Source organism: Seriola aureovittata, chromosome 4 (assembly GCF_021018895.1).
Source record: "Seriola aureovittata isolate HTS-2021-v1 ecotype China chromosome 4, ASM2101889v1, whole genome shotgun sequence".
NCBI lineage: Eukaryota > Metazoa > Chordata > Actinopteri > Carangiformes > Carangidae > Seriola > Seriola aureovittata.
Genome location: NC_079367.1, coordinates 27,271,785 through 27,294,324, shown reverse-complemented (window position 1 = coordinate 27,294,324; position 22,540 = coordinate 27,271,785). Strand labels below are relative to the sequence as shown.

At 42.3% G+C, this 22,540-nt stretch overlaps 2 protein-coding genes across 3 annotated transcripts in view; both read left to right on the top strand.

Annotated features, from left to right (window-relative positions):
- The window catches only part of LOC130167593 (mitogen-activated protein kinase kinase kinase kinase 5-like), a 33,921-nt gene extending 25,535 nt beyond the window's left edge, over window positions 1–8,386 (top strand). The window contains exons 16-32 of one of the 2 annotated variants that reach the window (XM_056373932.1): window positions 69–113; window positions 647–664; window positions 754–793; window positions 1,533–1,683; window positions 2,252–2,352; window positions 2,645–2,686; window positions 3,177–3,255; window positions 3,368–3,444; window positions 3,728–3,788; window positions 4,263–4,365; window positions 4,498–4,556; window positions 4,802–4,905; window positions 5,784–5,961; window positions 6,129–6,197; window positions 6,929–7,021; window positions 7,104–7,230; window positions 7,702–8,386. In XM_056373932.1, the coding sequence (XP_056229907.1) occupies window positions 69–113; window positions 647–664; window positions 754–793; window positions 1,533–1,683; window positions 2,252–2,352; window positions 2,645–2,686; window positions 3,177–3,255; window positions 3,368–3,444; window positions 3,728–3,788; window positions 4,263–4,365; window positions 4,498–4,556; window positions 4,802–4,905; window positions 5,784–5,961; window positions 6,129–6,197; window positions 6,929–7,021; window positions 7,104–7,230; window positions 7,702–7,798 (1,444 nt within the window). In that variant the 3' untranslated portion in view covers window positions 7,799–8,386. The other variant, XM_056373930.1, reaches the window with a different exon arrangement.
- A 154-nt stretch (window positions 8,387–8,540) lies between these two features.
- On the top strand, window positions 8,541–21,465 carry zmp:0000000529 (WD repeat-containing protein 20). Its single transcript, XM_056373933.1, has 4 exons — window positions 8,541–9,825; window positions 12,681–12,863; window positions 13,654–15,063; window positions 15,910–21,465. The coding sequence occupies exons 1-4, from the start codon at window positions 9,415–9,417 to the stop codon at window positions 15,955–15,957; spliced, it is 2,052 nt and encodes a 683-aa protein (XP_056229908.1). The 5' UTR covers window positions 8,541–9,414; the 3' UTR covers window positions 15,958–21,465.
- The last annotated feature ends 1,075 nt before the right edge of the window (window positions 21,466–22,540 follow it).

The following is a 22,540-nucleotide window of genomic DNA, read 5'->3' as shown; positions in this document are numbered from 1 at the left end:
TCAGTCAGAGACATGGAGTCACATTAAACCGTAAAATATTGAACCTCTTTGTTCTCTTTCTCTCTCAGGGATGAGGACACAGAATCAGATGATGACTATGATGATGTGGATATGTAAGAAAACCTCACACAATGTTACCAAATCCACATTTAACAAAACACCACAGCTTACGAATGACTCATTCCAAAACACCACGGTAGCCTGAATTTAAACTGTTATGTAATGATCACAGCTGATTGAATGTCAAATGTTCTTATTTGCTCATTTGCTGAAGCTTAGGACCTGAGCCCCTCATAGATATTTGAGAGTGCGTTTGACTTTTGCCAGCAGTCATTACCTGCACCAAGGAGGTTATGTATTCACCCATTTGTCAGCCTCATTACGCAAAAACTGCTGATCTGTTTTACACCAAACTTGGTGGAGAGGCGGGGGCGTGGGCCAGAGAAGATCCAGATCATTTACTATGAATTTGAATTTTTTCCTCTGAAGTGTGGTGTATGTTTTTTGACATTGGCCTTGGTGGAGGTCTGCGCTGTCTGATGGCCTTCTAGTTTCCTCGTGTTTTTCTCTTTATATACAATCAAGCCTATGCAATTATTTCAATAGACTGCACTGACACCGTCTCTTTGTCTTTTGTCCACCTCAGCCCTACGATAGCCACTAGGTAAGATGAATAAACACAAACTCACATGTGTATTAATGTGTATTTGTATCATTTATGCACCACTGAAGCAACTGTCTCTCTGCCAACAGTGACATAGCTGATGAAACCCCGCCTCCACTTCCTCCAAAGGTGATTACTGAGTGGACAGGGAAAAAATGTATTTGTGTATTTATTACAGAGCAATGTCTTTTAAGACAACCCCTTCTTAAAAGTGCTTCTGCATGCTATTTACATCGTTATCATATTATCATGAAGTCATTTTTGGTTATAACAGTTGTAGGTAGGTAGGTAGATAGATACATAGATAGATAGATAGATAGATAGATAGATAGATAGATAGATAGATAGATATGCGAAGGCTGAGAATTGAATGTCAGGTTTCAGAATGAAAAGTACCTTTCTCCACATATGTTCATAAATTTTTCAGAGGTTGTGCTACATTTATTAACACATTCCTGAATGAGTGACAATATATATGCATTTATATTATATTAGTATTAAATATTAGTTAGTATGTTATCTGACTAATTAGTAGTTTATTGTGTTAACTGGAAAACATTACTCAGTTAATAGTTTATACACTTTATCAGTGTATGATGAAAATAATGTCCAAGATCAGGATAGAAGAAGTCATTTATGACTGATTGGTTGTACATATACAACTGCAGAGGAAGTCAGTGTAATGGCTTCAGAGATTCAGGTTCCATGTTAGCTAATGAACCCTGGAGCATGTCAAACCTCTTCCCGCTGTGCCATGTGTAATTGTTTTGGATAAGAACATTGGGCAGTTTATATTATTTAAGATATAAAGACATTCAAGATTCAGTCGGTTTACAAAAAATATTGTTTTATGTTTCTGTGTTTGCAGCCTAAAGCACGCACCAGCTCAGAGGAAAGCATGGCGGGAGAAGATGAGCGGTCAAGGAAACCATGCTCCCTGTACGCCACCGCCCTTCTCAGGACCTCCAGTGGGACGCACGTCCGACCCACGCCCCAACCACGATCCTCAAGACACTCAGGTGAGCTGCCTCACCTTTATACTGTACCGAAGAGGCACAGTACTGAAGGAATGAATGGCCCATATACACAATATAGAAGTCAACTTGAATATGTTTTTTTTTTCCTTTGCAATATTTGCAATGTTTGCACAATAACAGCAAAAACAACAAGCTTGATTCTCAACCAACAGAAAATAAGCTCCCCAGCATTGAGTCAGTATAAACATGATGCTTTAATATTGTTCAAACACCATATTATATCCTGATGATTTAAAGCAAAAGTTGTATGTTATATGATACATTCTATATTCTTCAGATAACTTTAATGTACTGGACTGACTAATTGATCCAAAGGTCCGATCAGGACAGCACTGCAGGGTATTCAGACCAGTATTCAAGATTGTGCTTTATTAAACAGGAAATATTGCAGGAGTTAGTTTGTCCAGTTTCCTCCTCAGCCATCACCCTCACAAACACAACTACTGTTTGGAGAAAAATGACTAATAATCAGTCCAGAAAGTTCAACTACAGAACAACTTTTTCATTTGAATTACTTTTCTTATTGTATGTTTGTGTGTGTGTGGTTCAGACCCTATGTCCTTACCCGTCCAGTTGAATGACAACCCACTGGACCTCCTTCCTCCAGAGCTTCCTCCTAAAGGCATACGCAGACGGCAACCCCCATCAAAGGTAGAACAACAGATAAAATTGAAAAGAGATTTACTGTATTTTTCCTTTTTTTTTTGTACTTAGCACTACTATGTCTGAGATCATCTGTTCACAGTCTACTATTGTAAGTGTTGTGTGGTAGAAATATTCCCACAAGACACATGACCTTCTTTGAGAGAGTAGAGGTGAAATTCAGGGATCAGCGCCGGTGTAACCGAAACAAAATGTTTAGTTGATGGTTGAGATTTACTTCTCTCCTCCGTCTCGATGTGTCCTGACACGCTCATCATTGACTTTTTCTTTTTGTTCTCAGGACCCCGCTGAGTGCGTCAGTCCTGTCATGAAGAAACCTCCTGTGAGTTTCTGTTGCTTTGCCACAAGTTCTCCTCCCTTCATATCAAACTCCACCGCTGGGTGTCTGAGTGAGATGTGGGGTGATGTTTGATGTTTTCAGACTGTCACACACTTGTGTACAGCATCGTACCCAAGGGAAACAGCTATTTAAATTCAGCAGGCTCCATATTTATTATTATATGTTGAGTTTAAGATTATGAGGTTGGATCTTGAAGTATTTATAAATATTAATCAACAGGTTTTTTTCTATAATTTCACTCCTTGGTAAGCCTGTTGTCTTTAAACTGATAATGATCTCACCTCATTGACCTTTACCATTAAAACAGCAATCATTTTCTAGGAGTACTGCCTGTGTTTATCTGCAGATAAATCAGATAAATACATTTAATCTGGTATAAGAGTTCATGTAGTGGTTTGAAGTTGTATCACTGATACAAACGACTGCAGAGAGGCCAAAGTGAATAATTGAACGTCTTCCCCTGTCTTTCCAGGTCTACTTTAAAAAGATCTTCCATGGCTGCCCTCTTAAAATAAACTGTTCCACCACCTGGGAAAACCCAACTAACAAAGGTTGTATCATTGAAGAAAGCACACAGTTAATTCTCTGCTCTGCTTTCTCTTCTTAACAAACGTCTGTTTCATCTGTCTGACCAGCCTGCGTCTCTTCTCTTCTCTTCCTCAGACCAGCATCTGATCCTGGGGGCAGAGGAAGGGATCTATACTCTTAACCTCAACAGCTCAGAAGCCACAATGGAGCTGGTAGGATCTTTATCTTTACTACAGATCAATCTGTGGGTTGTAAAAAAGGAGAGAGAGGAGATTGAAGTGAGCCCCAAAATTATTCTGGCAAAACTCTGGGTCTGATTTAGTTGGTAATGTCATTGTGGCCAATTTCTCACCCCTTTGGTTGTTGTGACAGTTGATTAGAAAATTTCTCACAAAAGGCAAAAAACACTTGAAAATCCATTAATGTGTTTTTGAAAGAGACACTGCAGCTGTAAGGAAGCAAAGAATGAATGGATGTCTTCTCTTTCTCTTTCAGTTGTATCCCGGGAAGTGTACATGGGTCTACACCATTAATAACGTTCTCATGTCTGTATCAGGTAAATGAACAAACTGTTCATTAAGAATTAGCCGTTTGTCTCTATTCCATGGGGGCTTCCTGAAAAACATCTCGCTGGAATTTAAAGAACATATTGAGGAGCTGCTACGAAAGCAGAGGACATGTTTTAATTAACAGGTCAAAGGATTTCTGGCTGTCTGCTGTGACCCTTAATGTATTAACCAACTGGCTTAGCAACAGTAGCCAGCTTTATAAACCACATTAAGATGTCAGTAGGCAAGAGACCAACTCTACACATTAATCCTGCTAAAACAGAGCCATTCAGTGCTCATCATGCTTGCATGTTTTCTGCACATTTACATGGATTAAATACTAAGTCAGGTGGTTTGGAGCCGTAGTTCGGAGCGTGAGTGTTTGTGTGTGTTCACCCTGTGAAAGCTGCAGCTCTCTGAGAATCAACAGGGAGAAGCAAAGAAGACAAACTTTCAAACTGCGTCTGATTCTGTGTTGACAGGTAAATCGCTGCAGCTTCACTCCCATTCGCTGAAGGAGTTGTATGAACAGGCTCGGAAAGACCAGAGGATGGTTGCCTTGCCGACTCACAGACTGTTACCTAGGTAACACTGGACTCGCTGCATTTCATTTTGTGTCTCTCTCCCTCCCCTGTTTGATTTGAAAAGTTTGTCTCAAAAAACTTACCAACATCTGTTCATGCCAATCAAAAACTGATTTATCTATTTTATCTTCAGGAAATATGCAGTGACGTGTAAAATACCTGATACAAAAGGCTGCAAGACCTGCTCAGTTGGTGAGACCAAATACTGCCTTATAGCAAAAAAAGACATATTAAATTTACACATCAATTTCCTGCAAGTAGTGAAATAGTGTCTGTGTGTGTGTCCAGATATAGTTTAGATAGTTGGTGTGGTGAAGCAAAATTACCTGCACACTAGTTTGTGAATTTAAAGTACAGTAGAAAGAGATTCCTGCAGATTCCCGTACAATTCAGAGAGATGACCAACTAAAACGTGTATCCTGTCTCGTCTCATGTAGCAGGTAGCATGCAGAGAGGCTGTGTGTTCCTGTGCTGTGCTCTGGAGTCCAGTGTGGTGCTGCTGCAGTGGTACGAGCCCATGCACAAGTTCATGCTCATTAAGGTATGAGTATAAAAAAAAGCATTCTCTACTCTAATGTTTTAGTCCTCAGGAAATAAAAAGTGAACCAGTTTATTTAGGTTAATAGGTGTAAACATGTCAGTAAGGAAGTGTGGCTGTCAGAGTTCCCCTGTAGAGTCTAAAAAAAAAGAGAGATTTTCCAACCCAGAGGTTTCTGAGATTTTATTTGACATCAGTGTTAATGTGGCATAACATTGCAGAAGTAACACAACATTAAGCTTCTTCTAACGGTCCATGAAATGTAAAAAGCATGGTCTCATGGTCTGTGTTCTATAAAAATGCATTTTCATGTATAATTACCAGCCTTTCTCCTCCTGTAAAGTTCACAATGTTTTTTTTTGTCTTGAAGGTTTTATATATTTAAAGACTGAGTAAAAAGAGCAGAGGAATTACATACTGTGATGCAGGAAGACCCATGGATGATAAATAGGATGTAGACTGTGAAAACGCAACAAAAATTATGTGCGAATTGAGATGATGTATGGTGTGATGCCATGGGCTCCTCTTTGTTACTTCTCTGTCTTTTACAGTAGTTTTTACCATTTTTATTGGACTGTGAACACTGACAGCAGCTAATAACATGACTGCTGCCAGCGAAATAAAGTATTTTATTGTCACCATTAAATTTATGAGTTAGCTTTAGCCCTTTGACCATAAAGTGGTAATGGTTTTGGGAATAGACTCACTGATGTCCTCAGTTACACGCCATGCTGCGGCTGAAATGTTGCAGGTTTAAGTGTCCTTGAACAAACTCACTGCCGTGTTCGCTGCCCTCTTGAGATGAAAAACCACCGCTAATTACCCGAAGACAATTTAAAGGACATTACTTCACTTACACCTTTCCTCTTTCATGCATGCAGCATTTTGACTTCCCCCTGCCCAACCCTCTGCGGGTGTTTGAGATGGTTGTGGCGCCCCAGCAAGAGTACCCGCTGGTGTGTATCGGTGTGTCTCGGGGGTCCAGCCCCAGTCTGCCAGTCAGTGTAGAATACATGAACCTCAACTCCAACACGTCCTGGTTCACCAGCATTGGCCTGGGTAAGTTGGTACTGCGTTATTATATGTAAAACTCAAGGGGCTACAAATGCAACATCATGATCTGAATTCCCAGCCAGTCTTCTGCATTTTACATGTCACACCATTGTTTTTGTTGTTGCTGATGATGTTGTTGATGTGTCTGTGTTTGTGTGTGTGTTTTCTTGCAGAGAAACCTTGTCCAGACGTTGTGCAAGTAAACCAGTTGGACAGCAGCTCACTGCTCGTCCTCTTAGAAAGTAAGTAATGCAAGTTTCTTTTAACACGTCTCATCAATATTTGACTGACAATACAGAATACTTTCCATACATTATACAGAGATACACATAACAACACAAATATCTCTACATTATCGCCCAGTGCAATAAATCAAGTACGGCCTCAAAAATGCCACAGAGCTGAGTTCACACCGAACATTATCAGCTTCACAGAAAGACCCTTTGCTACACGAATAATGTGTGAAGTTGCATTAGATTGTACAGGTTTGTTCATATAAATGTGTCCACTCCCAACATACTGGAGATAACACTCACCCTGTTATGGCACAGTATATCGCAGTATGAAACTCTGTATATTATGGTATTACTAGGTTGAATTTTTTGTCATCAATCATCAATCTACATAATGGGAAATACCAAAAGAAATTATGCGATTGGTGTTTATTCTTAAACATGTTTACGTTTTAATATGGACAATTACGTAACCAGAAGAAAAGGCAGTTTTTCTTCAACAGGAAGAGCCCCTGGGGTTCTGATGTTAAAACTACATCTTTAAGACTACAAGAGTTCAGATAAAGGCTGTGCAAGTATGGATCCAGCCACAGTCATGTGATCTGGATGAGAAACGAAGTGTATTCAGAGATTGTGAAGTTGTGAAGTTCAGGTGTTGGTTTATCCACGGTGTGTACAGAGACTTTCAGCTCTGCCCAGCTCAGCTGCTGATAATCCAACACTAAGTCTCTCCTCCACAGAGTCAGTACATATAGTTGATCTGAAGGGGGAGCTGAAGAGCAACAGGCCCGTGACATATGAGACCACCTTCTCTCATGATGTTGAGTCTATAGGTGAGAAGATTCAGTCACAACCCATTGATGGTTCATTTTGTAGATGATTACATCTTAGCACTGACTCTGTCTGTCTGTCCAGTGTATTTTGAGGACACGCTGTTGGCAGTGTGGCGTCACGGCTGGCAGAGGAGAGGGCAGAGTTTCACTGAGGTGCTGGAGGAAACCACTGACCACAGGAAGATCTACAGATTGGTGCAGTCAGACAGGTACAGACTGTCTTCACTCATTGCTGTGGTGTTAAATGTCTGGGGGCTTATATTGCTGCAGGTGGTGCTGTTTTCTTTGTCTGTTCAGACACGGTGGCTTTTGTTGCTGCTGCCAACTAATAAGTTCAGCTCAGCTTCTGTTTATTACAAACAATTGGGAAATTCAAAACACATCACTCTGTACACAGCAGAGAACCCCCACCCCCACCCCACCACACTGCACTTAAACCGAAGTATCCAACAGACAAGCATTTTGAGCTGATGATGGTGCTGCAGGATAAGTCAGAGACTCACCACAGTTATTACCATGGGCAGAAAAATGAATGAGACCCCTAGCCATTCATAACTTACATCAGATTAGCATTGTTATGGTGCATCCAATGTTTACTACCATTAAGATTTTCTTGGCGTGTAAGCAGGTTTTCAATTCCAGATATTTGTGCTTGACAATCTGTGACCTTCTCACTGCAGGATGGTCATTTTGGAGACACATCAGACTGAGGACCAGTCAGGCCTGTCCAACTTGTACGTCCTGGAAATTGCTGAGAATTACGTCATGCTGCCCTGACTCTCCTTCCTGCTGGCATAGGGCATCATGGGAAAGTCCCAACTCCACTTCCATATGAATGCCTCAACCCAGGATTTGCAGCATTGGACAATTGGACAATTGGGCAGCGACATTTGTTTATCATCATCTGTCACCATTAACTTTGATGGGCATGGATGCGTCACTGCTACAGTGTTTTATTTTCTAATGGGAGATGAATGTCAGGAGGATGTAATGGCAGGATGTTGCAGATTCATACTGGCCTGAGATGATTGATGTGTTGTAGCCTTTATCCCTCAATCTGGGGGGAGTGTGCTCTTATTTATGCTCATTTCTACTTGATTTGTGAGATGCAGAACAATCTCTAGAATCTAGACAGCTGAGAATGAAGGGAGGTTATCCTCTAAAACAAAAGTGTCTACTTTCTCCTGCCACAGTATTGTTGATCACAGAAGCAGCTGAAATATATGGCTTTTCATGATACCATATACAAGAATATAGGACTGGAGCAGAGCAGCATTGCTGTTGCTTGTTTTTCTTATGTCAGTGTTGGATCAAAGATACACACTTCTTACTGCCCTTACACTGTAATAAAGTTAATTAACACAAGATGAGGTGAACTGTATTGACCTTGGATCATCTTACTCAAATCCCAACAGCAGTGAATCCTTTCTTCACTGCTTTATGGAAAAGCACAGAAGGAGATTAGCGGGCACAGGTTGTACTTGAGCTACAGAAATCTGTCATCCTCATGTTGAGCTGCTGAATGTAAAACAGCCGTCTGAAGACAAATATAGGGGCATAAGGGTGTTGGGCAAACGACAAATTTGAATTTAAATATAGTAAATAATATTTGCATATAATTGCAAGCCACTGCATTCCGTTTTAGAGTGCGCATTACACGTCCTTAATTTTAATTCATTTATTCGAGAAAGCAATTTTCTTTTTAATATTAAACAGCTCAGTGCGAGCATGACACTGTCAGATTTCTGCAATTCAAATGAAGCCATCTCTGGTGGCGCTGATCTCTTTCCATAAAAAGACGCCGAGTAATTACATATTGCGTTTTAAAGAGGCACCAGCAAAACTTTACGCCCCGAGAGCAACAGAGTTGTATCATGAGGGCGGGGCTTTGAAGGAGCACACATGATTCTATACCATGTCTTTACGGTGGTCCTGTTGGGTGTCACTAGGAGGTTAAATGAGGGGTAAATCACACAAGCTGTCCAGGGCCGGATGCCCTCTCTTTACCCCCGACACATTTGCGGGAGTGCGCAGTGCCTAGCCGGGCCAGCAGCAGCAACAGCAGCAGCAGCGGCAGCAGCAGTCGACGCATCATCACACGTACTTTACGCACACTGGATGAGCAGAGGCAGAGACCGGTGGAGGATGATGCTTACGCCGGCTCAGAAGGGCTTTCTCTCTGGGTTTATTTACCAGGTAGCAGCGGTATGGTCGCCGGTGCTGGTGTAAAATGCACTGGAGCAAACCGGGTGTGCTGGTCGGCCTAGCTGAGCTCGGCTGCTGCTGCTCGCCCTCGCCTCATCTCCCATTTCTATTCTAGTACTTTTTTTATTGCACCGTTATTATTTCCAGGTCAAAATCTCAGTTTCCTGTGCGGCTTGTTTGTACTAAAAATGGCCGGAGATGGCGGCGCTCTGAAGGATATCAATGAGATTAAATCCCAGTTCCGGACCAGAGAGGGTTTCTACAAGCTGCTCACCCTCTCGGACTCGCAGCAGCGGGGCGGGCTGCCGCGGGGTCCGTCCGCCGGAGCCACGCTGGGCCCCGGGCCTGGACCCGGTCCGATACCCGGCGGAGGGGTCGGGCTGCTGCAGGGGCCCGGGGCTGCCGCCGCAGCTGCTGCCGCCGCCGCCGCCTCCTCTTCTTCGAATGCCGCAGCCAACTCCTCTCCGGCGGGCTTTCTCCCGCCGGTCCGGGTCTCTATGGTCAAGCTGCAGCCCGAAGACCCGGGCGAGGAGTCAGAGCGGGTGTGCTTCAACATCGGCAGGGAGCTGTATTTTTACACATACACCAACATCAAGAAGGTGAGTCTGTTCTTCCCCTCCTCTCTTGGCCAGAATGACAGATTGGTTGGTCAGGCTTAGCCTAGCGTGCTAGCCTGCACTGCTAATTTGATGCTGTTAGCTCGTATTTCGTCATCTTTTTAAACCGAGCCTCTTTGGCTGCTGGTGCTGGACAGAGCTGGCGAACATGCACATATATCATTTCTATTTGTTATGCAATGCAAAATGGAGAGGCGGATAATTTGGCTGAGTAGACAGTGAATGGTGCATCATCCAGACGGATGCACTGTGTCTGTGGACGCTACAGGAGGGCAACTGTGTTACTACACGAGCAGGAAGCAGCCTGAAAGGCTCTGACAGCACAACACTCCCTTCACTGCATTTTCATCTGAAACCATGTGAACTAAAGGCTGTTTATTCTCTCTGCAGCACTCAGTACTATTAAGAATCTCTGCTGCTAGTCCTCAAATCATGTTTGGAGCAGCTGTAACTACTCATATTGAAGGGGGTATTGCAAGGTGAATTAGTCACCAGCAGATGGTTTGCAGTTTATTTTAATACTGAAAACCATGTATATCACTCACTGCATCATAGACTTTACTGTCTCCCTGTCCCTTTATGGAATAAATGATGTATTATCATTAAAAGTCAGAATTCAGTGTAGAAATGATGTAAGACTTTTATTGCCAATGCTTTTAATCTAATGAGTTAACAAAATTACTGCTCATATATGACAGACATGACATTTTGAGCCAGCTGTTTTTCTTGACTAGACACCTGACATGATGGAAGCAGTAGTGTCAGTATTTGTCCCCCAGTTTCTCTTTACAGAGCATGTTTTCAGCATCGCTAACATTCAAGAAATCCAAGGATTTTTGTAGAGATCTGAAACTGCTTGCAGCTAGCTGTACTACCTGCTTCTTTAAGAGGAATGCTAATAACCCATTTAGGAGGAACTGGAGGACAAATGTAAAAAGCTTCTCCTCCTCTAACGTGACACGGATCAATGAAGGAAAATGTTGTAACTGAGCACATTTTAAAATGTCATGGCCTCTGTTTCACTGCACACCATCAGTCACACCTTCAAATTCATCATTTTCTCTTCTCTGGGTCATAATAAAATTACTCTGCAAGTACCACTACTGCAGTTAATTTGACAGGACTTTTTGTCATATTACTTATGCAGCTGTGTGTAGATGGCTAAATGACTGATGCAGTATTCAGGCTCACATGGTTTCTGCAGGAAATCACATGCAAACATATTCATATGCAACTGACAGTTAAGATACATATCACAATCAATATACTGTACATTCAGCATTTAGTCAGGATGTGCATTCAGGCAGCATGACGTGCAGTAAATTACACCCCACATCCTCAAAATTCAGGGATCCCTAACCTTCCTTATGTAAGGGAACCTCAAGAGGAGTGTGAACTCAGTCTTCCCTGCTGAAGAGTGAATGATTTATCAGTGTATTTGTAGGTGAAATTACATTAATATAGAAAAAATAGGGATGCCAATATAAGTTTTCCTTTCCCGATACCGACTCTGATACCTGAACTCAGTGTGTCTGCCGATAGCAAGTACTGATCTAATACCTGTCATGAAGTCATATACCAAAACTGCTTCATAAGGTAATTATTGGTGCCAATACCAATTTGTTGCCTGTCTAATAGAGGTCAAACAATTACTCGATGAATTCATTAATTTATCATCAGAAAATGAATCGGTTCTTCAGTCATTTTTAAGCAAAAATGCTTCACAGTTTCAGGTTCATCTTGTCCAGTGTGATGACGTAATCTATTTCTTTGTCACATATGACAGTAAACTGAGTATATCAGGGGTATGGACTTTTGGTCAGATTAAATGAGACATTTGAAGATGTCACCCGTTGGCTCTGGGAAATGGTAACAGGCAATTTCCGCTGTTTTCTGACCAACTATTAATTGATTCATCAAGATTAGTAGAGTAGATTAATCAGTAATGAAAATTATGGTTTGGTGCAGTCCAAATATCTAATCGTCTCTAATAATAGTGTTGTGCATAATGTGTTATTTTATGATGAAGTGTTGTAAGTTATTATTTGGGTGTTCCTGCTTTGCCTACATTTCCCAGTCAGAATGTTTTTATTGATTTGCACATCACAGACACCCACTGCTGTCTTTTTTTGGCTGAATTTGGTTGAAAATGTTTTTTTTAAGACGTCTACATTGCGTACAGCAGCATTTCAGTGACTGTGTTCCAGTATGAAGCAGGTCTTCAGCTTCAGCTGTTTCGCTTCACCAAGGCAGCCTGTCTTTATCCTTTAAGTCTAAATGATGATGAGTACGTTCTTTCCCTTTGTGTTAAGTTAGTTAGTGTTGTGGTTTGTGGTGAAACCATGTATGTTTAAGTCTTGACAATAAGGACTAGCTACAGTGTAATCCACAATGACTCCAGCAAACCCTCAGAGATCAGATGTGACCTTCCAGTGTACTGTTGGTGGGCAGACCAATAACATCAGCGTCTCTGAATCTTCCTGTATGGAGTTCTCCCTGTGTGATTGTTGAATGTCTGAGCACAAAGTAGCTTTTGACAGACACTTTCATTCTGACACTAAAATCTGACGTTTACTGCTGATCTCTTGGTTAGATGAAAGATGTTTTTCTATTAAACTCTGTTGTAGCTGCTGTGAAAATATCTCAGTGTAACATTTTGTCGTCCATGAGTGATGATCATTTGTTTTAGTGTAGCTCCTTGCTTTCAGATGAATCCCCCGGGATAAATAACGCCAGATCTGAACGTGCCTGAAACTCAGTTTGTGGTGCTTCGCTCTACTTGGCTGATGTCTTGCTTGTGCATCATGGTTTTCTTTTTCCACTTTGTCTGTCTGCAGGCTGTAGACCTCAGTAAGCCAATAGACAAGAGAATCTACAAGGGGACTCAGCCAACGTGTCACGACTTCAACCAGTACTCTGCCACGGCAGAGAGTGTAGCTCTCATCGTGGGTTTCTCAGCTGGACAAGTCCAGTATCTCGACCCCATCAAGAAGGAAACCAGTAAACTCTTCAATGAGGAGGTATTGTACTTGTCTGCATATGTCTGCATATTTTAGCTTCCTCTGTGTTATGGCCAGTGTTGCAGCTCCTTGTGTTACTGCAATTAGAGCCCGCTATAAAATCACAGAAGTAATTTGTCATCCTCTGTATCAATTTTTATGCCCTGCTGTGATGTAGCCTAGAATTTCAGACTCTGTCTTCTGTGTTTGTCCCTCTAACACGCTTTGCCATTTTCACACTTTTTCTGCGTCTTCTGAACTGGCTCTTTCTGTTTAATGGGATTTTCTTTAATGGGATTCCCAATTAAATTTAGGAGAATGGGGGTGTAAGTGTGCACTACTGCATGCAGACGTTGTGTTGGCGTGTCTGCTGAATCTCTTCACCTCCCTGGGATTTGCTTCTCTAAATCTTTTCTTTCTTCATCTTCCACTCCCCTGGTTTTCTCTCTCTGTTGGTTTCAGTCTGTCTCCGCTTCCAGTTCATGCTTGTTTCTTGACCCCTATAGACTCTCTCACTTCCCATGCTTCCCTTCTGCGTGTGTTTCTCTCAGTAGTTCACATTTAGTTTTTTCAGATCATGCGTTTTGCTAGCAATGACGTGATTTTATCTATCTATCTATCCACATAACCCCCCGAAAAATCAAGGTATTACTTATATCTTTATTTCACCTCTGTTATTCTTGTGTCACCAATTCCCCTGAGTCTACTCTACTTCCTGTTCCCTCTTTCCCATTTTCACCCAAATCTGTTCCCTTATCTTTCTGTCTTCCTCTCCTTCCCTCCACTTCCCCTCCCCTTTCCTGTTTTCCAGAGGTTGATAGACAAATCCAAGGTGACGTGTCTAAAATGGCTTCCCAAGTCGGAGAACCTGTTCCTGGCCTCCCATGCCAGTGGCCACCTCTACCTCTACAACGTGGACCACCCCTGTGGCACCACGGCCCCACAGTACTCTCTGCTGCGGCAGGGTGAAGGCTTTGCTGTCTACGCCTGCAAAACCAAGACGCCTCGCAACCCGCTGCTCAGATGGGCCGTGGGTGAGGGAGGACTCAACGAGTTTGCTTTCTCCCCGGATGGCGTGCATGTGGCGTGTGTGGGGCAGGACGGCTGCCTGCGTGTCTTCCACTTTGACTCGATGGAGCTGCAGGGGGTGATGAAGAGCTACTTTGGCGGACTGCTGTGCGTATCGTGGAGCCCTGATGGGAAATACCTCGCCACAGGCGGAGAGGATGACCTGGTTACTGTCTGGTCATTTGCAGAAAGCAGAGTGGTGGCGAGGGGGCACGGCCACAAGTCCTGGGTCAATGTGGTGGCATTTGACCCGTTCACAACCTCCCTGGAAGATGATGAGCCTATGGAGCTTAGCGGCAGCGAGGAGGAGCTCCACCAGGGGGCACAAAACAACTCCATGCACTTCGGCCGGGTTCGAACAAGCAGCACGTTGTCGCGTCTTTCTCGACACAGCTCTAAAGGCGGCGGTTCGGCATCGGTCACGTACCGGTTTGGCTCGGTGGGGCAGGACACTCAGTTCTGTCTGTGGGACCTGACGGATGATGTGTTGTACCCACGCCTGCCGCTGTCCCGCGCCTTTACTAACACTTTTGGTCCCTCACTAGCCAACTCTGGCAGCGGGGGGGTCAACAGCACCTCAGGAGTGGGAGGAAGTGGAGGGGTTGAAGGGCACCATCACCCACCCAACACCAACACCGGCACCTCCAACCCACCAACACTCCCCTTACCGCTCCCTCGCTCCCTCTCACGCTCCAACTCTCTGCCCCACCCTGCCGTGGCAAACACCTCCAAGAGCCAGGGTGCCTCAGAGGGCGGTGGGGGAGGTGGAGGAGGCGGAGGGAGCACCGGCGGAGGAAACAGCACCCCATTCAGCATCGGCCGCTTTGCCACGCTGTCGCTCCAGGAGCGCAAGTCGGACAAGTCCGGAGGCAGTGGTGGGGTGGAGAAGGAGCACAAGCGGTACCACAGCCTGGGCAACATCAGCAAAAGCAACGACAAGATCAACGTGGCGCCGAGGAGCAACCGGCTGGACGCTGCTAAGGTCCTGGGCACCACTCTGTGCCCACGCATGCACGAGGTGCCGCTGCTGGAGCCGCTGGTGTGCAAGAAGATTGCACACGAGAGGCTGACCGTCCTGGTGTTCATGGACGACTGCATCATCACGGCCTGCCAAGAGGGTCTCATCTGCACCTGGGCACGGCCGGGGAAGGCGGTACGTCTTCAGTCAACTCTGTCATTAGAAAATCACCGGATCATCAAAGACATCGATACAATTATTTTCATTATTAAAGATGAATCATGTTGATTATTTTTCTTTGATTTATAATTTAGTTGATTAAATGTCAGTAAATTGTGACAAAAGTGCCCATCACAAGTCCTCAGAGCCCAAAGTGACGACTCTGTTGTTTAAAGATATTTAAATATACAAAGAAAATTCTCACATTCTAGAAGCTGGAACCATAAAGGGCTTTGCCCCCCTACATGCAATTAACTATCAAAATTGTTGAATACATTTTAGCCAATTAAGTTAAAACACAATGATGAAGACAATGCAAACTGAGACCAGATGAGGAGAACTGAACCTGCTTCATGTCCAGTTTCCTACAATGATTTTTACATTTCTGAATGCTCCTTTTCAGTCTCATATTTAGTTACTCATAATAAGTGGAGGATTTCACCCATGGAATTGGGTCATTCTGCTTTTCTCTAATGTGGTTTTACTTATTTCAGGACATTCATTAGGAAATGTTAATTAGCCTCCTTACTATTAGTTGTTAGTTTAATATTACTGCTTTGTCAGTAAAACTAAGCTCAGTAAAATTCTGCTTGCGAGTTTATTTCCCTGCAGCTCAGTATCAGTTTGTTTTGAGCAGATTTTTCAGACTGCACCTCCTTGAAAAGCTAAATAGATGAGTCAACAGTTGGAGAGGATTTCACCTTCCTTCTCCTCGGCAACAACGGCTTTTTATCTTCCTGCACTTTAAAGTGAAGTATAGATTTTCTTAGTCTGATTGTCCCTGGACTCTAACTATGTTTTTTCTTTGTGTCTCTCATTCAGAACTTGACAGCACAGAACGGGAACTCTCCGAGTGGCACAGTAGTATAGCTGGAGGAGAAGCTTTGCACTCATCCCTTCCTCCATCTACTCCCCTGTTCTTCATCCTCTTCTCTCTATCAGTCATCCTCCTCATTGATTCTCACATCGTACCCAACCTACAACTGCAGTATTATACCTTCACTATAACTCTCTATACATGCTCTGACCCAAAACCTGTTCCCCATTGATTTTACTCTCACGGCGGCCAAGGTTTCCAGGGAAACACTTCTGAAACTAACATTACTTCAACAGATTTCTGAAGCTCTCAATTAAGACTTAATAGTTAAAAAGTTAGCTGGCAATTCGAGAACAATTACAAATACTTGAATAAAACAAAGATGCTAGCTAGCGCATAAGCTAGTAAGCCATTAGTTTTGCTCAGACAAGGTTCTAGTCGCTACCAACAGTGGACAATATATACAACATGGCCGAAAGTACGTGGACACCTCTTTGGTCTGGAGCTGTTTTTCACAGTTTGGTGTGTAAACTCTTGACTGTCCCATCCAACACCTCTGAGATGAACCTGGGAGTGAGCAGACTGTGAACCAGATGTTATCACCCAACATCAGTGTTGGATCTCACTAATGCTCTTGGATGTGAGCAAATCCCTGCAGCCAGGTGCCAAAGTCCCAACCTTTCCAGAAGAGTGGAGGCTGTTCCAGCAGCAGATTAAAGCCTGTGGTTGATGCTCAGCAATCACATATGGGTGATGTCCTGCTCGCCTCCTGTCCACATACTTTTGGCCATATAATATACTTAAAACTTGAACCGTGATTCTTATCTGTCCTACAGCAACAACAGTAATAATATTTTTTTGTACTTTGTTCAAAATTCAAATGTTATGACTTAGTCGCTCTTAATAACAAAATTTAGATCCACAGATTCTTCTGTCTTTCAAAGCCTTCTGCAGCTCTACCTTGCCATTTATAAAATGTTGTTTTCATCTCCCAAAAACCGGAAACAAATATTTTGAGCATGCTGTAACCTCAGATTTATAGGGCAGCATTTATTCCTTTACATTTGTGGTAAGAAATTTGAAAAGCTAAATGTTGATGGGTTGTCAGTGGGAAGTAAGAGCTACACTGTACTTGGTCTTCAGGAAGAGTTTCCCATCTCATGCCACCATGGGAATAAAGTTTATTTAATAAATTTTATTCCCAGTGCTTCAGCCCGTCTGCCTTCACCTCACCCCTCCATGTTTCACTGCAGAAAGACTGCATCAAACAAATCAGTTTTCCTCTCTGTGTGTTACCCTGAGGCAACGAGGAGCGAACGGCAGGCCAGGCTCAGTCTGCATTTGTTCTTCAGCCCACCTTCATCCAAACCCTCCCCTTTCCCCTTCATGTAAAAGACACTGCAAAAGCCACGGCCATTGTATTTAAGTTATTTATTTTATCACAAGACTGTGTAGTAATTTATACTGTAAATACTGAAAATACTCTATAAATAGAAAAAGGACAAACGTGTATGGAAATAATGACTTGACAGCAAGGAAGCGAAGAAAAAGCAGGAAAGATGAAGAATATTAATATATGAAGATCCTTCTATTGTACATAGCAACCACAGTTAAAAATTGAATGTCTGCTGTTTTAGGGAACTTGAAGATGTCAATGTGTTTTTATTTCGTGTGATAGAGTTTCTCCAGTTTGTCCCTGAAAGTGAGCTGGGTTTAATCCGTCAGCGGAGGCGGAAGCATTTCGGGTCCAGTATGACTTTTCAGAAAGACCGAACCCGAGTCGAGCACAGAGAGCAATCTTCAAAGGGGCTGCTGGCTGTACATTTCAGCTGCCTGTCCGAGTTAGTAGGTCCAAATAATACAAACAGCAACAAAAATAACCTGCTCACGAACAAACACACACCGTTGCACATTCCAAATGTAACACACACACACACACATACATATACACACACACACACACAATCCCCTTATGGTGTAGCATCATATATACTGTGTCTTGGACTCCATTCCTGTTGCACCTGAATTGCCTCTTGCAAGAATTTGCACATACAATAAATCCACAGTCCATCCTGAGTTGCCATGGCTGACATTAGAGGGTGTTATTGTCTTGTTTGATCTGATCTCTGTGCAGAAACAGCTCCCATAACCCACCATTTACTGGATACGGAGGATCTAATAGGTGTGCATCTTGAGAGGAAACGGCGCTATGTCCAGATAAGATTACAGTTACATTTGTTTGAATTCAGAAATTGCCTCTGCGTTTGTTGGGTATCATTTAGACTGATTCTAACTCTGGTGCTTATTAACTCTTTGTTCAGATTCCTGGCACATCATTTGACCAGATATGGTCTGTCTGCCATAAACCTGCCAGAAGGTATTTGGTGATTATTTTTGGTTAAAAGGTCAAATAAAAAAAAAAGAAAACCTTCTCATATTGGCGTGCACAAGTTCAGTGTTTGCAGTTTTACCTTTGTTTAACTGGAGATGGACGTGCAAAGATGAGCTGATTTTGACGCATTATAAATATGACAGGAGACATGAATGCTGTATCATATTAGACGGACCTCTTCTAATGATAACCAGGTTAAATATCCATTTTGCTTTAAACATCATTATCCAGTCTGACACTGTGCTCATGTCACCTGATTTCCGTTTGGGAGGGGTTGTTATTTTTGCTCTAACTGACATACAGTATCTGTCAATAGAAAAGCTGCAGTAGCAGCTGCTTGGAGCAGTCAATGTTTTTTATGTCTGTCCCAGTTTAAGAGTTATAACTGATGCTAGCAGCAAGGGATGGCATCGCCTGTCTGTCCGTTTGTCGGGCAATTCACCACTTTGGTTGAGACTGAAAATGAACAACTATGCCATGAATGACTTAATCCTCTGTGAGATGGTGCACAGCCCTGAGGTGCACACCCCTGTCCACCATGATGTAAACATGATACTTACTGTATGTTATTAGACCCAAATGTTTTTCAGGATTTGATATGAGGAATTGGAAAAGGACGTTTAATAACAAACTATTATTAAATTGTTATAAATTTGGAGCAGGTTTGAATTCACAGTCAGTGAGAGTCGGTACCCCACTCGCCCCGGCTGATAGTCAACACGTCTGCATGCCAAACTGATTCTGTGCGCTTCTTAACATTAAACCAGACACAAAGGGCTGTTGAGGTGTTTCTGAACAGGATCGATGTCTTTTGTATTGTTTTTTGTTTTTACTTTGTTTTGTTTTTTTTCCTTTTGCATGCCTCTTATTTTGGGCCATAACAAACTACTGACTCCTGTCTTACATGTGTGATGTCTCAAAGCCAACTGAAGCAGTATTTTTTTTATCAGCGTTTGTCTTTTTTCTTTTCCTGTGTGTGTGTGTGTGTGTGTGTGTGTGTGTGTGTGTGTGTGTGTGTGTGTGTGTGTGTGTGTGTGTGTGTGTGTGTGTGTGTGTGTGTGTGTGTGTGTGTGTGTGTGATTTATAGAGTTACCTGTCTGACAATACATCCTATAAATAGCAGAGCTACTTCCAGGGCTGCAGGATCCAGGGTTATGCCCTTGGAGCAACAGACAAACCACCAGTTCCCTTGCGGTGTATTTGAAACGGTGCAAGGGTATTGTTGCAGCCCATATACTCACTTTTGTTGTCATAGCAACAGCATTTCTTACCGAGTGTATCTCGAACGCCCTCATGGGTTTTAGGGTTCAGTCATGGCTGTAAGGCTAAATGAATGCTTCAGATGTTAAAGGAACAGTTCACCACAAGATGAAAATGATCCATTTCAACCTTCTCCTGAAATACTGAAGTACATGCGGGCAAAAGTTTGAATTTCAGGTTGTGCAGCTTAATCCAAGTATTTTATAGCCTCGTTTTTTGGTCCACTGTCTAATGTTTACTATTATTATACCATCTATTTTAATGCAAGTATGCAAGACATAATCAGGATGTATTGTATTTGAATAAGGGAACTCACAGTATACAGCACTGTAGAGCATTGTCTGTGAGTTTCAGTTTAATCTTTTTCAGCCATAAAGCACTTGGCTTCTGCTGCACAAGCTGTTTGAAGGAACTTCAATGTGACTTTTTAGTCTTCTGACAGAGAGATGTAAAACTTGTGTGTGAACTTCCATAGTTTAAGAGAAGACCCGGGTGAAATACAAGAGACAACTGACTGAGAAGACAGTAACTAAACTCATTTCTAATTGTTTTTTAATATTTCTTATTTACGTGCTAAATTTGTGAGGCCTCTACAAATTTTCCAAGACACTAAAAAAACAAAAGAGGTGTATGAAGGATGAACTGAAGGGCTAAAATAGAAGTGACTGCAGATGTGAAGAGATTGCTTGGCATTGATCACTGACCCTTTGCTTGTATGTTTGTATGTTGCACTCAAAGATTATCAATCAAACTTTTCAGGAAAAAGAAAAGTTTTCCCACAGAGTATATGTTTTTTGTTTTTTTGTGTACAACCTCACATAAAAACCTTCCACTAACATCACTATTTGACATTTTGAAGCCATGACGTTTTTAAGCTAATGTTAGTGTAGGTTAATCATGCAGAGAACATGACACAAACACACAGGCTGCAGTAGATGGTAGGATGATGATGATGATGATGATGATTACAGTGAAAGCCGCTGTAAAAAGATGAGTGAGGATCCTGCTTCATTAAATGCTGTCCTTCACGCCATTTCCAAAAGAAACAAACAAAACAAATATTACTTAAACACTCACTATTGTAAACTGTATTAAGAGTATTAGCAATTTGTCAACCAATGATTTAAGTGACTTTCTGTGATTTCTAACCACAATAAGTTTGAACTTAGTCCTGAGAAAGACATGTTTGGATGTTTCAGATGGACTCTGAGCATTTAGCCTCATTCTGGAGCAGATATATTTCTGGTTTCCAGAGCTAACTGAGAGGTGAAGTGTGAGTGAAAAAAAGCTTTGATCAAAGGAACAGCTGTAGCGCCACACAGCTGACAGCTGCAACCTGAGTAAATTCAATAATTCACCTCTCACCTCTACAAATCCTTGTGTCCAGGCTGTTGACAAGCAGAAAGTACCAAAATAACCAGTGCCGCGTCAAGTGAGGCAAGAACCTGGGCCAACACAATGCTGAAATGCTGAAAAAGAACAGTTCAGTGAACTAAAATCTCTGCCAGTGTTTTCCTCTTAACGCCTTTTTCTGCACAGAAGCAACTCAAGCATTCAGAACCAAGCGAATCCCTCCAAACATGCTCACTTTTTTATTTGACATTTCAGTCTGAAGGAAGACAAACAGACGCTGTTTAAAGGCCTGTCATTTTTACATTGTTTTTCTTATTTCCCGCTGTGTGTATGTGTGTGTGCAAAATGTGTATGTGTAAAATATGCATTCTCCATTATCACCATACAGTTGCCACATGCATGGACCGACACACACACACACATACACACACACACACAGCATCAGACACGCTTTCACACACTTCATGCCTGTTCTGGTGGAAGTTATAACGGCAGAATGACGTCACTGTATCTGGTTTGTATATGGAGATCTGTTATTAAAATGTTAAAGCTGAAACAGTCTCGTCTGGTTTTCTGTGTGTGGGTCCTGTGTGGTTGAGCTCTGAGCTGCAGCTGGACCGATATAGATCCAGATTGTCCATATTGTTCTTATTGATCATTATAATAACATTACACTGGTTGAATATTGTTAATACTGTCAATTTGATGAAGCTTCCCCCACAACCACAGCCACAGAGAAATAAGATGTAAAAGCTTAAGTTAATGTTTATTTCACATTTTACTTATTTTTAAACTATTCATTATTGTTATGAGTTATGCTTTATAATATGTGTGTAGAGAAACCAGTGCGTGTTTGTGTTAAAACAATTTCATTGGAGAGTTTTGGTGTAAATACTGTTTCAGATTCTTCTGCAGGAAAAAGCTGCTTCAAATTCAATTCACAAAATATGAAATATAACCACTTTATCCACTTAGCAAGTGAATCTGTAGTGAATATAAAGAGGAATATCAAAGGGCCATATCTGTGCTTTTGAATTTAGCCCTATAAAAACAAACTTTACATTAGAGCTAACCATTATGCAAACCGTTGCTGAGACTAGAACGTGTTTTCAACTGTCCCAGTGACCCATTGGTTTCCATTCATTTCCACATAGTATGAAACTGCTTGAGTCGTGTTGAATCAGGTTTACATCAGTCACAATTATGTTACCATTCAACCATTTATTCCAGACATCACTGTAAAACCAATGGATCTATGGAATACTTGAAATAAAAAATTCTGCAGAGCCTACATCTGAAAACCGTGTGACAAGCTGCGTTAGCTGTGAAGAGTTTGTGTTTCATTACAGCAGCGTGTCATGTTTGCACAGGCTACTGCTTTTACAGTGATTCATCACAAACAATATGTCCCTCTGATCATCGATAGAGGGCGGTGCAGAAAAACACAGGCACTCTCACTGCTTCTCTGCACCGGCGGAGGAAGAAAATCACCCTTCAGCCGAGAAAACACGAAGGTGGGCGACGTGACGCGGGGCGTGGCGTCTGAACATCTGCGTCGATTCGTACGCGACTACAGGATTGGCTGCGTCAAGTCAGACAGTCAGTCTGACCGGAACCTAAAAAATAAAAGC

Coding starts and splice junctions, on each gene's coding strand:
- zmp:0000000529 (XM_056373933.1), top strand. CDS start 9,415: ATGGCCGGAGATGGCGGCGCTCTGAAGGATATCAATGAGATTAAATCC. Junction 9,826..12,680: donor CATACACCAACATCAAGAAG/GTGAGTCTGTTC, acceptor GTCTGTCTGCAG/GCTGTAGACCTCAGTAAGCC. Junction 12,864..13,653: donor GTAAACTCTTCAATGAGGAG/GTATTGTACTTG, acceptor CCTGTTTTCCAG/AGGTTGATAGACAAATCCAA.